Here is an 18,571-nt window from a genome sequence, read left to right as displayed (position 1 = left end):
AAATAAAACATGTATATTATACCAGAAAAGAATTGAAAAATTATGATGCTTGTAAAAGCAGCAATGCTACCTATATTTACAATTTCTGGCCCTTTCTCATAATAGTATCTGTAATCAACATTAATTAAAAATTTTACCAAAATAATTAACCTTAGAACAAAATTGTTAACAGCAGATAATGAATTTACCTTGTATGTATACTAAATAGTTCATTTTACCAATATAAATTGGCTGTGAATATCAAAGGATAAATGCAAAATCTGCCAAAATCTGACCAACACACACACAAATATTGGTAAATTTATAATTAACAAGTAAATTATCAAAATTCGTACTTAAGATGCCACACTGTGGAAATCTGAGTGAGACATAGTCCTTGGCTTTGACAGGACACTAAGCATAATTAACTACATCGGTGAGATGGTAATTTCTCTAAATTTAATCTCACATTCTTTTTTGGCATGTTGTCTTTACCTGAGTGTTAGAAGAGCTTCCCCATCCTGACGCTGTGTTGAAGTGAAGCATCTGCAAACGGGGAGCAAGGAAAGCAGTTAGGTCCTGCTCGACAGTAGGGGACCCCACAAAATAAAGTTAAGGAAGAGACTTCATAGTCAATGATTGTGTTTGTGTGTGTATTTGGAAGCACACAGGGCACACGTGACAGGTGCAGCCCCCCTATTGACTTGGTTAGGACACAGATTATTCACTGGGGAAAGTGCCACAAGCTGGCAGAGGTAATAAATCGATGGCTACAAAATGGATTGTGCTTGATAGTTATTTTGGTTTGCTCATTCTGGTGGAGCAATTTAACAGTTACTCACTGATTAAACCTAGACAAGGATCAAAAAGAATCAAATAAGAAATTTTATTTAGCTACGTGGTGGGCAAGATTAAGGCTAAATACGTAGGCATCAAGACATAAAAGGGAGACGTAGTTACTGAATATCTAGGAAGTCCTAAATGTGAAGCTAAATTGGGACTTGAGAGATGTAATTTAAGATCCTGCGACTATTTGAGGAAAAAATAAAGAAGATCCTGCGATTATCTGAAATTGGGTAGTTTTAGGTTTTTCCTTTTCCAACGTGGCTTTCCTAATCCTATTATTTTAATAATTGCTATTCTGCTCAAGCTTTAATTTTCTATTGCACTTTACCTGAATTTCCCCAGGCCCTTACATCCACAGGTTCTGAAATGCAAAACAGCTTCTCTCTTAGGAAGTGATAAGAATATACTATGTATATGGTGGTCATTTATGCAACTGTCTGGAGCAAACTGAGTGTGCGCTGCCTCCCAGATACACCGAGACAGCTAAGATTTTCTGTAGAAGGGTGTAGGTTTAAGGGGTCATATGTGCCATATTTGAAGCTAGTGGGAGGTAGAAGTAGGGAAGTAGGGAGAAGGGGTGAAAGACCACTTTGACACTGGGTAAAGAAATCATGTATGGGAATTTAATTAAGTCAATGCTGCTATCAGTGCCTCTGTGGGAGCAATCAACTTCAAGACTTCAAACCCCTAACTGACAGCACCATCTTATTGGCTAGGAAGAAATGGAACAGCTCAGTAAGACATATGAGATCGTATGAAGACTAGGAGTGTCACTATTAGTCTTAATAGGTCACAGAGAATTGGAACCTACCTCAGTTTCTACATCCTCTTACTCTAGAATAATAATTAATATTGAGGTAGAGTAAGAGATAAGGCAAAGGCAACAAGGCAAATCTTATCAGATTAGTAGTCAATTTAAAATTCACTGATGGGGTCTTTGCAGGCATTGAGACACCATCCTTGGCATCCAGATATCATCCCGCCCGCCTCCAAGCTCTATGCCATTGTGGAGCATGAAAAATATCAGGCCCCTTTCTCATTTTGCCTTGGCATTAGATAGACTGGTATTTGGGAAAATTCAGAAGTACCAGAAACATAAAACATCATGGTATAGTGTCAGGACTCAAAAATGCTGTCTTTTCAGAACTAATTCTTTTGAAACCAAGTTTATAGTTGGTTTAACTCTTGTGAAACCAATATTATAAAAAAGTATATGAATGCCCAGAAGTCATTCTTGTGAAGTTTTTGAAAAAAGCTTCAACAAGTATAAATATTTACTATCGTTCTTTGATCATTTCTAATTTTACTCTATTTTGATAAAATCTAGTTGTCTCTTCTGATATTCCTAATTGGCTTTTAGTAAACTGGACCGGTACAATATTGAGGTGATATATATATATTTTTATATTTTCAAAAATTCTAAGCTATTAGACATTTAACAATAAAACTACCATGACCAGGGCACCCGGATGGCTCAGTGGTTGAGCATCTGCTTTGGCTCAGGTCATGATCCTGGAGTCCTGGGATCGAGTCCCGCATCAGGTTTCCTGCAGGGAGACTGCTTCTCCCTCTGCCTATGTCTCTGCCTCTCTCTGTGTCTCTCATGAAAAAATTAATAAAAATCTTTAAAAAAAATAAAAATAAAAACGATTATATTAGTGTAAGCAGAGGTGTTTCTGTTTGCTGCCAACCCTGTTTTACCAGAAGTTTCACCAAATCATTTTCCATAAGCTATAAAACAAAATCCATGAGGTCACTAATTTAGAAGGGGGAAAAAAGGTTTCTTAGTCTTTATTTTACTTGGTTTTTGTTTTATTATACGAGGGCATTAAGTTGATTTAAGATGTGGAGTTGGGAGAGGTAGTTTGAATAAGAATTTTGAACTTCGAACAGTTACTTGTGGATATCTGTTTCCGGCCAAGAAGATGTGGATATGCATTTCTTGAAATACACAGTACATCTTTCAGCTAGGAGACCCTGCAAAAACATGAGAGGTGACGCTACACTGGGTATGGGAAGCCATACCCCTTACCAAGTACCACTTTTGCCTGGGGCCTTTGTATCACGTAGTGGTCCTGCCCTAGCTCTAGCACCTTATCATTTTGATAAAGACCTAGCTATATTTTTGCCAACTTATTTCTTGAAACGATAATAGAGCCTGTCTTTGGTGTTTCAAAGCTGTGACATATACTCCTAGTGTTTCAGTCTTAAAAAATAAATAAGACTTAGTTTTTACTCCAAAAATAAAATAAAATAAAACAAAAACCATTATATCAAAATAATGAAGTAGAGTAATATTAGAGCTAAATGAAAAAATATTGTCCTGAACACAGGACCTCATAAATAAATAAATATATTTTTCTTCTCTTTCACTTAAATGGCAAGTAGCTGGTATGTCACTTTAACTCCACTGAACCTCATGTGTGCCAGTTCTAGATTTCAATACTATTATCCTACTATTATCCAATAAAGGAACCAGGGCTTCACTGAGAGTAGGTAACCTGGCCTGTCTTGAGCCAAGAAAATTCAGGATAGGCCCAGAACACCATGTTGTCAGTTAGCAAAGATTTAATCATCTGTAAGGATTTCTTTAAAATGACAAATTTAAAGAGATTTCTACTGGCCCAACTGTGACCATCTGAGCATCAAAAGCAAAAATGACCACTGATCCATGGTAACACTTAAGAGAGACAGATGAATGGATGCCATAAATTATAAATAAATTGATTGAGGCTGGATTTCTCTTTTATATATATACCAGTCAAGTGCCAGGTATTACAAGGGATAGGATTGGGGGGCTGTAGGGGAAGGCTAACAATTTCCAAGAAGGAATACTGCAGACAACTAAATATTTGTACAAATGAATTATATGAGTGTTTCGGTCTCTACAGTTGCCATTTTCTCCCCTCTTACATGTTTCTTATAGGAAGTCATAATAGCAAGGGTTGTAAGAAGTAACTCAGGAAAGGTACAGAATCCACCAGTGACAGTAAAAAGAGCAGATCCTGGTAGGAAAGGCTCTTTGAATTCACTGTGACCCACCTCCCATGAGCTATTGACCCGAGTTCACATGGCAGCTGGGGGGCAAGGAGACCTCAAGAAATGAATCAGGCAATAGCCTGAGAATGTTCCTAAACTGAAATCATACAACAATAAATAACTGCCTTCTGTTGTGTTAAAGGCGTGGGGTGTGGAGCCGATCCATCTTTGTCTAACATATGGAACAGGAACAACCTGGAGACTATCTTAGGTGGATGCCACCAAAGCAACCCCCACAGTTTACAGGTAAGGATCCTGAGGCCCACACGGGTGAACTAATTTTCCCAAATCAGAATTTGGATCTAACTTTCTAACTCGCAGGCCAATGATCTGTTTCCATGACATCAAGTTGCCTTACTAGGTTCTAAAACATTATGTATTTATACTAATGAATGAATACATTTTTATGAGTTGCTAAGTTTTTTCTTTCCCAAAGGCTTTAGATTTGTTGATCAAAATCCCAACTTTAAAATAACTGAGGCTTTTCAATAATGTACTTAGGGCTGCATCTCAGTTTGGCGGCTTTAAGGCAAATAGTTCTCAGTTGTGGGTTGATTCTACTTCGTGGGGGACATCTGGCAATACCTGGAGACACTGTTGATTGTCACGACAAAAGAGAGGTACACTAGTGGGTATCTAACGAGAAAAGGCCAAGGATGCTGCTAAGCCTTCTCCGGGGCACAGAAAAGCCACTCACAACAAAGAGTTATCTGCCTTAAAATGTCTGTAGGGCCAAGGTTTAGAGACTCTGACTTAGGATATCACCTTGAATTTGAAACATAGCTCTGCCACTTACTAGCTAAGATGGTATGGGAACACACAAAATCCGGGTAATAGTACCTACGTCAGTGTTATTGTGAGCAGCAAATAAGGTACCCATGGAACCTATCCCACAGCCTAACACTGATGAAGTCCTCAGCAGTTAGTTGTTATCAGCTCATTAAAGGTGTTCAACATACTGCAACTGGGAATCACTCCAGCTCTTGGAAAAAAGGCATTCTGAGACTCTGCGGTTATTTCCCTAGCAACAAATATTCAGTGAGCTATCCAGAGGGAGAAACAAATCACCCTAGCTTAAAGTATCTGCACGAACAATCTTCAACAAGTGCTTAGTTGTGAAAGGTTGCAACGCAGACAATCTTCCCCTAGCTCTCTTTTATGAACTAGAATATGGGGGGAACCAGCGGGCAGGAAGGGATGATAAAGACCAGCCTAGGCCTGGCATCTCACCTGCTACTGAGCTACTGCAATTCCATGACTGTTTCACTTCCCTGCACAGCATGGTTCAGGGTAGTGTGCATGGGTTAGTTAAAAAGTACTTTCTAAAGGTGTTGATGACAATGTGATAACCGTGCAGGCAGGCTGCTATTATCTGGAATGTACTATTATGTCTTTGGTACCCAGGTCACTCATATTTAAAGTGGGACTTCATTGGTATCTTCTTGTTCTTCTTTCTTATCTACTTGACTACTAATTTGTTTATTAGGCAGTGGTTTCCCAAGCTTTAGTGTGCACCTGGGGAGTTTATTAAACCACAGATTGCTGAACTCCATCCCCATGGTTCCTGATTCAGTGGGTCTCAGGTGGGGCCCAAGCATCTGCATTTCTAACGAATTCTCCAGGTGATGCTGATGCTGCTGGTCTAGGAAATGCATTTCGAGAACCACTATACTAAAGAAAAGAATCAAAGCGACAGTTCTGAGTATGTTCCTGCTGTCTCTCATATCAAAAACAAGTGCTACGAGCAGTGAGACTTCTTCACACCCGGAGAGGGACTCTTTGAGATGTCTTCATTTACATGGGACCATTGCAGTAGAATATGCTCTTGTAGGAAACAATTTGCCCTAAATGATTAATTGCAGAAATCATGGGTGATGGCATAATGGAGACTGACCTTATCAATCTGGGAAACACAATCACCCCGTGCGCCCAAACGGACCAGGGCCAGGGCAGTGAAGATGCTCAGGGAAGAAAAGAACACATTTTCACTTCCTTGATTGTTATCCATCTCTCTGAACAGATTGAAGCAAAACTCTGCATTTGCTGCAGCAAGAGAGGCCATTGTGGAACGAAGTGCCGCCTAGAGAACAAAGACAAATGGAATGAGTTCCAAGGACATTTTGGGTGATATGATGGTTTTTTAAAATCATTTCTTTTTATATTTGAAGCTTCATTTCTTCAGTCTTGGATGTAACCGTCAAATAAGTTAGAACAAAAAGAAAAATTTCCCTTGGTCCAGTATCCTTGTTACCAACACTAAAACTATCTCTTCTGTCAACAGCATCATGAGACACTCATTTTGTTTTACACCAAAACTCTTTCGTGCAGTGTTTCTATGTTTCTGCCTATGTTCTCCCACTCATATCCAGGACATATTTCCAGTTCTCCTTGATGTGGCATTTCAATCATCAGAGGCATCTGAGAGTTCTGTTTTCAACTCCTAAGCAGACATATTCCTGGGTTCTACCATTAATCACATCACCCCAGCTTTCTAAGCTGAAATAGAGCAAAAGTGCTCTTTGCACTAAAACAAAGATTAGAACATTAGACAGTCTATTAACAGGACTATAGTCCTTGCTTTCTAAATCTGTAATTTTAAAAAATGTTAACATTTGGAGATTTAACACATAATTTCCTTCCTTCTCTCCAGAATAGCTGCCATACATGTGCTTAGAGTAATCATATACCTTAACTCTTTTTAAGACTGTCCTAACTTCAAATATTATGGATCTTTGATCCTGTATTTGTTATTTTCACACCATTTTCTAACTTTTTTTGGAATGTAGAATGTAATTAACCATATTACATATCACAAACATGCACAGGACTTTCCAACACAGAGGTCTCTCTTACTGGAGAACCTGAGGTATAACAGCAAATTTACAATCCAGGATGAAAATGAGACTGTCTTCATATTCTTGATAATGTTTCTGAAATATATAGGGCTGCCACCAGCATGAAATTCTTCAACAATCCGCCTTAGCATTTCTTTGCAGACTTTTTCCACAATACTCAAGTGATCCCAACACCAAAGATGGGGTTGTCTCAGACTGAATGAATTCATATGGATCCTCTAAATTATTTTCCTTGAATGTTTTGTGATATTATGCCTAATGGAGTGGCAGGTTCTAAGAGTCATGGACCCTTATGGAACCCAGTCCTAACCCCAACCTTGTTGGTAACAGTTGTGTGACCTGAGTCAAGTCTTTAACTTCTCTAAGCTTCTAAATTGCATCTTATTAGGTGAGATGATTAACCTACAGGACAGAAAACTGTGTGTCCTTCCACCCTTACAGGTGTAAAAAGACCACACCATAACATCAAAGCATTTGGGAGTGGGAGGTGGGAGCAGGTACGGAAAAGGAAGAAAGTCAAGAGGAGGGAGATATTCATGGCTTGAAAGAATAATATTCTAAAATCGCCATTGTGTTGATTTTGTTGAAGTCACAAAAACTTAATGCCTTTCAAAGTTACAAATGACATTAAAATAAGTTTTGAATTTTTATTTTATCAAATGGAAACTTGAGCTTAAAAACAAATGAGAAACAACCCTAGTATATAATGCCTGACTCATTGTGGACAGTCAATGAATTGAATGAAACTGCTCTATATTCTTTATTAACTCGTAATAAATTCGTTTTTCCTAAAAGACCACAAATTGGACATTTCCAGAGTGTTCCTGAGGAATTGTATTCTTCCCTTTGGAATTCCAAGCCCTGAGAACATCACTGAGGCACAAGGCCATAAATGATGCTGTTTTGCAAGGTCAATTTCATCTACTTTCATACAGGTCCCACTCTTCAGTTATGTCCCCAGAAATACAGGGTGAAAAAATCATTCACACTCCAAACCCTCTTCAGTCCAAGAAAGAACATCTATGGTTTATTAATAATTATCCAGGAAATTTAATGATTTCATATCAAGTCCATGAAAACTAGAGGGATGAGTAGTGGCCGCTGTTATTGGAGAACAGGAGAAGCCCCTTCTAGTAAAGGAGAGAAGGAACCAGAAAAAGGAGAGGACACAGGATGAAAGATGGAAGGCAGCTTTATCCAGCGAGTGGTATGTCAGGGACAAGGCCTCCAAACTTTCCAGGGGTTCAAAATCACATTCTACATTGGAAAAATAAGTACTGCTTCTAAGAAAATGTTTTTAAATGAAACAATTGAAATTAGTGAATATGGAAGTAAATATATTTAAATTGAAACATTATTGACTTTTATATTAAATTTTGTACTCATTAGAAGTTTCTTAATTTTGGAGAGAAATTGTATGCTACATTCTCTGTCTTCAAACAGTTTCTAAGACTTCATATTGTTTGCTGAAAAGCATAGTAAATGAAATTAATCACTCTTAGGAAAGTAACTTTAAAAGCAAAATTGTAATAATCATTTCCAAATATTTACAATGAAAATTATGCCTCATGGAAGATTGTGAGTTTATTTCATATATTCTATATAATTTATTTGATATATTTGATATACTATATTCAATGTAATTTGAATCTTTAAGACCTGCAAGATTTAAAAATGACGCTCTCTGGGGATCTACCTGTGTGGCCCAGTGTAGTCTGGAAGTTACTTGGTTAGTATCATATCCCAAAGTACAAAATTTCAATGTACTTTTCTTTGGCCAAGTCCCAATTCTTGGTGCTTTACAAAAGTATCTCTTACTGAGGCGCCTGGGTGGCACAATGGGTTAAACGTCCTACTCTTGGTTTTGGCTCAAGTTGTGGTCGCAGGGTTGTGGAATCGAGCCCTGTACTGGGCTCTATACTCAGCACAGAGTCTGCTTGGGAGAGAGAGAGTATACTCTCTCTCCCTCTCCCTCTGTCCCACCCATTCCACAGCCTCTCTCTCTCTCCCTCTATCCTCTCACTCTAAAATAAATAAGTAAATCTTGAAAAAAAAATTTAATAAAAAGTATGTCCTACTATTTTACCCTCTGGGCAAAGGGGGAGCCCTTTCATGTTTTTAAAAATCATTCCTTCAATCATTTTCTATGTAATAACCACAAATGTTCAAGTTCTAATTTTTTAATCATCCTGGTAACTTTTCACAAAGCTATCATTGTACTGAAGAAAAGAGAAACTACACAGGAATTTGCTCATTGAAATAACTGAGTACACATTTTTATGAGTTAGATAAATTTTATGGCAGAGAAACCATACTAGACAAACAAAAAAAAATGATCTGAAACTTTCCTAGACCGTATAAATTCTTAAGCAATGACTTTTAAAATGATAAACGGTACTATATCATAAGTCTTTAATATTCCTGTACAGGCATGTTTATGCACTTTGAAAAAAAATACCAAATAGTATGTTCCACTTCACATAATTGTTTTTATCTTTCTCTATGCTGGTGTACTCCAGTTCCCAGAATGAAAGCAAGATTCTTTCTTTCTCTTTTGATATAAAATCTAAATCCCACTGGCAAATAGATAAACAATATTTTAAAGGTGCCAAATTGAACTCCAATAAAAAAATATACAAAATTTTTAAAAAAATTTTAAAAAAGATGTTACTTTTTTTATGTTCCTAAGGTTCCATCAGGTGACAGATTAATAAATATTAGCATTAATACCAAAACTGATTTTCCTTTCTCCTCTAATTACTTTTTATTGCAACTTTAAAAAAAATAATAAACAAGTACCAACAGAAATAAATTAAGTTCAAACAAGCCATGCACAAGTATCCAATAATTTGCGTCCCAGTTAAATAACTAAACAAAATGAAAAAGGAAAATAAATTATATTAAGCCACAGAAGGCATCAGTATGATACCACCAAGCATGCCATTGTCCAGACATTGCAATGAAGGAAGGTTCTTTTCAAATCAGGAAAGAACTTGGCTTCAGATTAATTTTTTCATCCCACTAAAAACATACTATATTCTTACATTCTTTACACAAATATCTTAGTTTAAAATACAGATATGTAATTTATGATTTGCAAGTTAACACAAATTAACAAAGATTCATGAAGGTTTTTAAATCCCAAATGTCCGACTTGAGGATCTAATACCCCACAGGAACCCAAAGCTTATTTGTTTACTTCTGGTCTATTTAAATTTAAGAAATGTTTTACCCCTTCCTTCCTAGAGTCAACATTTTTTTATGTCAAAACAAAAGAATACATACGTTCTCACTAAATCTTTTTTTAAAGACTAACAAAAGGCAAGAAAAATAATTTTGAAATAAAGCATGGGAAAAGCTAGAGACAAAACAAAATTTAAAAAACATGAAATCATAATGGTATTTTATGGACCTAAGCATACTATACCTGATTGATAAATTATGTGCCTTAAATGATCAAAATATTACCTAATCCAAGGTTATCATCTGTACAAGGAAAAATAATCCTATTTCATGGTACATTATTGAAGAAAAATAAACCTGTATTTACTAAATTAAATAAACATTGGGGGAAAAAACGAGTAACTAATATCGAGCATGCTTAATTTTTATTCTTATCATAGAAGTCAAATGTAATGCTATCAATAGTTACTTCTCTACAGAAGTATTTTCAAATCTTTCCATTTCTCTTAAAACCTGGTTTCAAATTTTGATAAATCCCTAAGTAGACGAACACATTGCTATGTGATTTTTAAAGCTGAATTTTAATCTCAAAACTTAGGTTTTCCTATGCTTTATTTAAAAATCACAATCTGTTCTTAAATAAGAACACTGGAAATATAGAATCTAGATTTGTACACAATTCCCCAAGTGCTGTTTTACCTATTCTAGAATGGAATATGATGTGTTCTACTTGTCTCCGATCCCCTGCATAGGGGTGCCTGCCCTTCTCCCCATGACACCACATAAAGTCAGCCATAGACAAGCCATAAGATAGAGAAGCTGAGGGCAGAACTAGGCAATGATTTTGATATTGTTTGATGAGTTCAGACCCTCAGGTACAGAGAAACAGCCATTGTTCTCTCTCTCTCTCTCTCTCTCTCTCTCTCTCTCTCTCTCTCTCTCTCTCCCTCATTACTCTCATTCAAAGTGTCTGGCCAGACTTTAAGTTGTGGGCTTTAGAAATATTTACCTTACTCTCTTCATAGAGGAAGTTAGCAGCTGGTTGGGTGAGTCTGAAAGAGTTCCTTGCATTACTCTGAAATATAAAGCCTCTGACTCAGACACTCCCTACTTCCTTTTGTGATGACCATGGAAGTTTTAAATAATGGCATTAAAATGTAATTATGTTAAGGCCCTTTATAAAGTAAATTAAGAGAAATGTGTAGCACATGAGCTACAGATCCAATTCAAAGTAGTCAAAATAGATGTTCTAATAAGTATAATTTAGCATGAAATTTTAACTTGATATTAGCATCACATAGTATTTTTATGTAGTATATGTAAATATTCATATATTGTGCTACACCTGGTACTTTTCTTTTTTAAAAAAGATTTAATTATTTATTCATGAGAGACACAGAGAGAGAGCCAGAGACATGGGCAGAGGGAGAAGCAGGCTCCCTGCAGGGAGCCTGATGCACAGAATCAATACCAGGACCCTGGGGTCATGACCTAAGCCAAAGGCAGATGCTCAACCACTGAGCCCCCCAGGTGCCTCGGTATTTTTCTATATGAAAGGCATGCTTTTCAAATTCAATCACTGGTTTTTGTTATTGCTGTTTGCTGAATTCTACTTTCTCCTTGGATTTTGGTATCTAACAAAGCCTCAGCTTCAAGGATTCATACTCCAAGGTGTGTAATACTGTCACAGGAGGTCATCAGTGCCCCCCTCCCAGAAGGAGAGGGGGCAAAGAGCTGGGGGACACAGTGGAGGAAGCAAGCACTGCACTGGCTAAGAGATGGGATTTCTGTGTTTGAGGACAGCAGGTGAGCTCACTCTTTTTGCACTGGTTGGGTTTTACTTTACAGTGTTTCTGACTTTACCTTATACATTAATTCCTACAAGCATCTGCCCACCTTGCCTTCATTTTAATTGCATGTTTTAATGCTAGAAGGGAATATCCTGATCATTTAAATCCCAAATGTCCAACTTGAAGATCTAATACCCCAAGGGACCCCAAAGCTTATTTGTTTATTTCTGGTCTATTTTAATTTAAGAAATTTTTTACCCCTTCCTTCCTATCCACTCTAAGGTCGATATCCTATCAGAGGGCTAGATGTGTTTGAACAATACAATCAAGGAGAGACCTACCTCCAGCAGATGAATAAGCTAGTGCAGAACACTGAACACTAACAAAAACAAAATTCAAAAAATATATATAATTATTACCTCAAGAGAAAACAAAGATGACACAGTGAAATGTATATGCTACTACACTTTTTGGCTCAGCCGTGGGTAATATTCTCTTAATTGTAATGATTTAAATATTAAGTATTGAGCTAAACAAGGCTATTGATAGATCTCTGCAAAGATGCTAGGAGGAAACTGTCGGTAGGGGTCAGGTGGGAAATAGGTTATCCAAGAGGCACATCTTCCTTCCATGAAAGGAAGTTTACAGATAGTCCTTAAAAGTAAAATGTAAAAAAAAAAAAAAAAAAAAAAAAAAAAGCATTAGCATGATATTTAGATGTCTGGAGGAAGATACAAGCCAGAATTAATTAAAAGCACTTGAGATTGGAGATATGTCTACACCCATGAAATCACCCCGCAGTCAATCATATTTCAATCAAGTGGTTTTAAACAACAAAAGCATTGAGAGTTGTTTTTCCTGTTATGTGAGAAGCAGGGAGGGGGGCAGGGTGAAGAGGGCACTGCTGGTCTATTTGATCAGCTTTGTGGTCTCATTTTGACTCCTCGTTTCTTAGATCACGTATAAGCTTGCATTAGATGAAGGATAAAATACTAGACCTAGGGTTAAGTTCCAGCTTGGCAACCCTATCAGCATGTGACCTTGAACTGATAATTTACTTACTCTGAGCCTCCAATTTCTTATCCATAAAATCAGAATTCAGATCAATTCTATTTTTATTTAAAAACATATGAACAGGGACACCTGGGTGGCTTGGTCAGTTGGGCATCTGCCCTTGGCTAGAGTCATGATCCCAGGGTCCTGGGATTGAGCCCCATGTCCAGCTCCCTGTTCAGTGAGGAGCCTACTTCTCCCACTCATACTCATGCTCTCTCTCTCTCTCTCTCTCTCTCATTATAGGGTTGCCAAGCTGGAACAGAGATGTATCTCTGTCTCTCTCTCTCAAATAAATTAGTAAAATCTTAAAAAAAAAGTCCCACATGAATGTATGTGTACACATATAGATGCTATATACTATACCATATATACTATGAAAACATACCACCATAGTGCTTAGTGTAGGATAGGCCCTCAATAATTTTAATTCCCCTCCGTGCTTACTTTGCCCTTGCTATAGTGTATTACATGTGATTACATACAACATAAAAAGTAGGATCGCCTCAACTGTTTTTTATATATCATTTTACCTTCTGGAATCTGGGGTTTTTTGGGCTACTATCCCTCTAGTGTGATAGCACCATCCTTCTGAAAATAACACAGTGATAAATAATACAAGGAGATTTTCATCACAGGACGAATGGGGACCACTTTCAGGAATAATGGGCAGTTGGGAGTGCAAGCTCAGTGTTAAAATCTGGGGAGGGGACATCTGTTGGCATGGAGGTTGCTACATGAACAGAAGAACCAGGGTGCTCGGTTGGTTCCAGTTTGCCTGAGACTTACCTGGTTTTAGTGCTTAAAGTCCTATATCCTGAGACCCCCTTAGTCCTGGTGGGATGCCCACTGGGACACATTTCCCCCCTCTCAGCCACAGTTCCCAGACCATTGCTTATCTAGCACACCCCCAAAGTGTGCTCCAAACCAGGTCATGGTCATTTAATTCAAACTATCTTGAGACACACAAAATGTATTGCTGACACCCAAAATATGTCCTCATCTGCTCACTGATGCCTGAAATCACCATGACAAGACACATGGGGTCTCCAAGCCACAGTCAGAAGTAAAGCACAAAGCAGCCCGGGTGGCTCAGTGGTTTAGCGCAGCCTTCTGCCTGGTCGTGATCCTGGAGACCCGGGATTGAGTCCCCATGTTGGGCTCCCTGTGTGGAGCCTGCTTCTCCCTCTGCCTGTGTCTCTGCCTCTCTCTGTCTGTGTCTCTCATGAATAAATAAAACTCTTTGAAAAAAAAGTAAAATACAAAAGAATACACACATTATGATTCCCCTTATGAGACGATCAGGCCAAGCAAAATTGAATTTTTAAGGATGTTTACATAGGTGGGCAGACTATGTTAAGGAATAATGACCTTTATTAGCTCTTACCTCTTAGGAGGAGGGAAGGTTTTGTTCGTAAAAGGATGAGGAGGAGGCTTCCGAGATTCTGGCAATGTTCTATGCATATATTGAATGCACTTTTATGTATCCAAGTTACATTTCATAATTTTAAAAAGTCGATTAAAATATATAAGGGAATAAAATGCCTCAGAAATAGGATCAAGTGCATTGTATATTAACTGATAACTCATCTACTCCTGAGGGCAAATTTTGATGGAGGATGGGTGGGCGGGGGGCCTTGAGCTTAAGATAAACAGAGTGGCAGTGAGGTAAAGAATAGGATGCCAAATGAAACTGGACACCAGACAGGCATGGTGCATGCTGGGAGACCAGGGGTCTCAGTGTTCCCTCCAGCAATCCCCAAACCTAGCAATCCCACCAGAGAAGGCACCTGGAGAAATTTCAGGCTCTGCATGTGATCATTGGCCACATTGGCCTTCTTTCTTGAGATTTAGCAGTGAGCTTAGCTCTCACCTACAGTAGCAAAAACAGGAACAACCTTTTAAACATGCAAATCAGTAACATATTCACGCCAGCATCCTGGTATACATACACAGTGATGAAACTCTGATCTCCTTTCTGGAAGCAATGCATTCTCACTCATAAAGAAAGTGTTTCCACACCGCTCTGGACTGTTCAGTCCTACGTATTTTCCCAATGCACTTAGGAAAGGGACAGAGAAGAGGCAAGTGGAAAGCCTCATTGACCACTATCTAATTAAAAGAAACAGCATTTCTCTTTTAAAAAAAATATTTATTTATTTATTCATGAGAGACACAGAGAGAGAAAGGCAGAGGGAGGAGCAGGCTGCCGGCAGGGAGCCCGATGCTGGACTCGATCCCAGACCCCGGGATCATGCCCTGAGCCAAAGGTAGATGCTCAACCACTGAGCCACCCAGGCGTCCCAGAAACAAGCATTTCTAACCAGAACTTTTTCCCTAAAAACTTGAGAATTAGGTTTTAAAGACTGTCCATAGGTGTAGTCTACACCCTTCCTGCTCCAGCACCTGCTTATTGATGTGTAGATTTTGCCTGTGGGATGGTTTGCCTGTGACTCAGAGTAAGCACTGTCCCTAAAGAAGTTAATAAGCGTTTAGCCTTTGCACCAGGTTTCAAAATAGTATCTGACTAAAGCGGTCATTATGGGGTTCACTCAGTTTGTACACGAATCAGATTTGAAGGGGTAATCTGCCCAACTCTCTTCTTTATAATGCCACTGATTTTAATGTAAACATACAAAAAATTTCAGGATCTAGAGTATTTACCAGCCTATCTCAAAATATACCTTCTATTTGTGAGAAGGATCATCAGTAAACCAAAGTTAGACAGCAGGGACTCCATGAGTTTTGGTTTTTTTTTTGTTGTTGTTGTTGTTTTTTCTTTTTTCCATGAGTTTTGTATAAAATCTTATTGCAACTTCTCATTGATTTCTTGTAGTCTAATTCCTTTCAACATTATCCCGTGAAGATGTGCTTAGCATAAGAGCCTAAAATAGAGCTTAATACAATATTTTCATCACTTCTCCAACTCAGATGTTCATCTGGACTTCAAACTATTTTAAGTGGTTTCTTTTTGTACCGTCCTCCATCTTTCTCTCACTTACTCTTTATACCAGTTTCTTTTTTTTTTTTTTTCTGGCCTGGAATTTTCCAGAAATGTATCTGTTGGGTTTGTAATCTCATGTGGCTTCTCCAGATGCTTACCTGAACTGAGCAGCCCCAGAGAGAAGCTGAAACTTGGGGTGTTAGTTCATTCTTGTTACCCAGCCAGACTCTTCTCCACCCTCTGATCTGGCAATGGAAAGCCACATCTGCAACATCTTGATCCTCCCTGCTATAATACAGGCTACATTTCATTGAAATGGGTTTGCCCCTTGATGAGTGGCCATGTGTAGGCAAAGGTAGGTTAGGATCAATTGGTTGCTGACAACTTTGCCATTAGAACATACCATACAGGGGCACACATTCCAGTCCCAGCACTAGAATCACATGGCTGAGCTCTGTGCTGTACCCACATGCATCTGCTGTGCAGGGAAGGAACCGCAAACCTAGTTCTGTGGGCTGAATGTTTTCCAGAGGATAGCCAATGCTTACCCAAAAGACTGGGTCTTCTACTCTAAAAAGCTATTGGAATCTGAAGAGGCCATAATCTTAACAGTGGCTTATCAATTTTATATTTTTGTTTCTTTCCATGTAAGAAAAGGATCCAGCTAGCTTACCCAAAATCAAATAGTCATTGTTCACTTCCATGATGGTTTATGAGTAATGTAATAGTAGAGAAAAATAAAGTCATAAATAATCCTTGACACTTATTTTGATTTAGCAGTTTCAATAAATTTTCTGATGGAAATGATTGTTGTTAATACAGAAAACAGGATTACAAGTGGATTTCCTATTCTCTGCATTCGGAGTGCATGGAGCATGTTTAATTCCATATCCTTTCTATCATCCGCCTATTGTAGGCATAAAGTACTTTCTAGTGGTAAAATAGCCAGTAGGTAAAAGGTAAGGGATCTATGTGACACATAAACTGGATAATCCTCCTGGAATTATCAAGAGTCAACCATAATTAAAGTCTCACCAATGTTTTCTTCTCCACTTTAACTCAGACAACCCTCCTACTACTGTGTTTGCAATAGTCTATTTAGAACTAACTAATCCCAAAGTGACACATGTCTGAGAAGGAAGCTGAGCCACAGGAACTGGCATGTTATATCAATTCTCTCTTGCCATACAATGATAACCCAAATTTCCATAGGTCTTAACAGTTCATGAGTACAGATGAAGTCACGTGAATCATAAATTTGACTAAATTTGACTGTCTCTTGTCTTCACTTATTTACCCAGGATTGAAGCCTGCTATGATGTTTGAGGGTTCCCAAAGAAAAAAGTCTGCTTGTTGGCTAAAGCCACCATGAGCCTTCCATATTTCTCTTCTGTTCTGGTACCTTGATCAACATCCTCAATCTCCCGGATCCTTGAGGATCCCTCATCTTTGCTGCTGCTCAATGAAGGAACACCGGTGTCCCCACCAGGAATACTATTTCCTGGTGTCCTCACAATTGTCAAAGGGGAGATCAACACCTTCATTTGGTCCAATGAAGAAATGGGAATAAGGTCTCTTCTTCACTCATATTATACTTTATGACAAAGCACCTAGCAGAAATGCGTCTCCCAAGATTTGTCATCTCAACAGTTTTTTGGCGGATGCTTATCCTTGGGACCAGGTGAAAAACAGAGATTTTTCTGTTTTGTTTTGTTTTGTTCATACATGGTACCCATAAATACCCACACACAAACATCCTTTTGATAGACTCCTTGCTTCAATTAAATTATAATTATAAGTAAGCACTTTGGGGAATTACCAAACCATTATATGGCCCAAATATGTCTACATTTTCTTCACTGTTACTACTGAATTTTCTATCTTTAACATTTCATATGAAGGCTTTATCTGGAGCATACTCTCCTATTACTACCCTCAAGTGAACTGCTAAGCATATCTTCTCTTCGAAGGCATAAATTAAAGTGAATAAAATGCCCACCTTTCCAATCAGAAGGCTGTGGAATAAAACAAAGTAATCTATCTAGACCCAAAATCATTCCTCTTTCTTCCTTCATGTATATGACAGTGTCTGGTATTATACTCAGCCTTAAAAAAATGCTATTGAATTAATGAAATGACCTAGGGTAAAATGTTATGACAGAAAAGCAAATAAGTGAGAGCTCTGAGGAAGAAATAATTAATTGAAAGTAGGAGTCTTTGTAGGCCTCACAAGTGAGCAAGCATCTGATCTGGATCTTGAGGAATGAAGAGGAGAAGCATTCCAGGGAGGGAGAACAGCCCGAGTAAAAGCCCATGGAAATGAGTGTACATGATGTGTTCTAGAAATAGCTGGCAAATACCTAGTGAAGTGGTGTGGAGGAGTGGAGGTATGGCAGGCTTTGCTGCCTGGATGGATGATGATGTCATCAACAGAGACAAGGAATTCAGAGGATACGGGACAGAAGAAGAAGAGAGAACAGGTTCTGTTTTTGATGTATTGAATTTGAGATGCCTATAGGACATCCAGCTGGAAAAAGTAGTTGGAAATTCAAGTCTGTATATGAGAGAAGTGTTTGGTGATATACATGCTAATTTGGGAGTCTTTGACACCTAAATGGTAATTAAAACCAAGAAAGAAATTACCAGACAAAGGGTCCAGAGAAAGAAGAAAAAAAGCTCATTGAGAAGGCCCCCTGAGAAATTTCTACCTTTATGAGAAAGGCAAAGCAAGGATCCAGGCCCCTACAGGAACTTTTAAAAACCTGGCATTATGCTATGGCTAGAATTAAATATTTGAAGAAGAATCAAGTAGCATGGTTACATGACTTTTCTGCAGTAGCAGCATGAAGCCCAATAGCAACACAGAGAAAAAAATGGTTGGG

The 18,571-nt window shown here is 38.2% G+C and overlaps 1 protein-coding gene across 2 annotated transcripts in view; it reads right to left on the bottom strand.

The window, feature by feature from the left end:
• Positions 1-18,571, bottom strand: part of LOC129495388 (serpin B7-like) — a 51,232-nt gene that overhangs the window by 15,929 nt on the left and 16,732 nt on the right. The window contains exons 1-3 of one of the 2 annotated variants that reach the window (XM_055302839.1): positions 10,912-10,943; positions 5,759-5,944; positions 475-525 (exon numbers count right to left, since the gene is read on the bottom strand). In XM_055302839.1, the coding sequence (XP_055158814.1) occupies positions 475-525; positions 5,759-5,926 (219 nt within the window). In that variant the 5' untranslated portion in view covers positions 5,927-5,944; positions 10,912-10,943. Of the gene's footprint in view, positions 1-474; positions 526-5,758; positions 5,945-10,911; positions 10,944-18,571 lie in introns of those variants that run through there. The other variant, XM_055302838.1, reaches the window with a different exon arrangement.

Source organism: Nyctereutes procyonoides, unplaced genomic scaffold (assembly GCF_905146905.1).
Source record: "Nyctereutes procyonoides isolate TBG_1078 unplaced genomic scaffold, NYPRO_anot_genome, whole genome shotgun sequence".
Lineage (NCBI taxonomy): Eukaryota > Metazoa > Chordata > Mammalia > Carnivora > Canidae > Nyctereutes > Nyctereutes procyonoides.
This window is presented reverse-complemented; position numbering and strand designations above follow the sequence as displayed.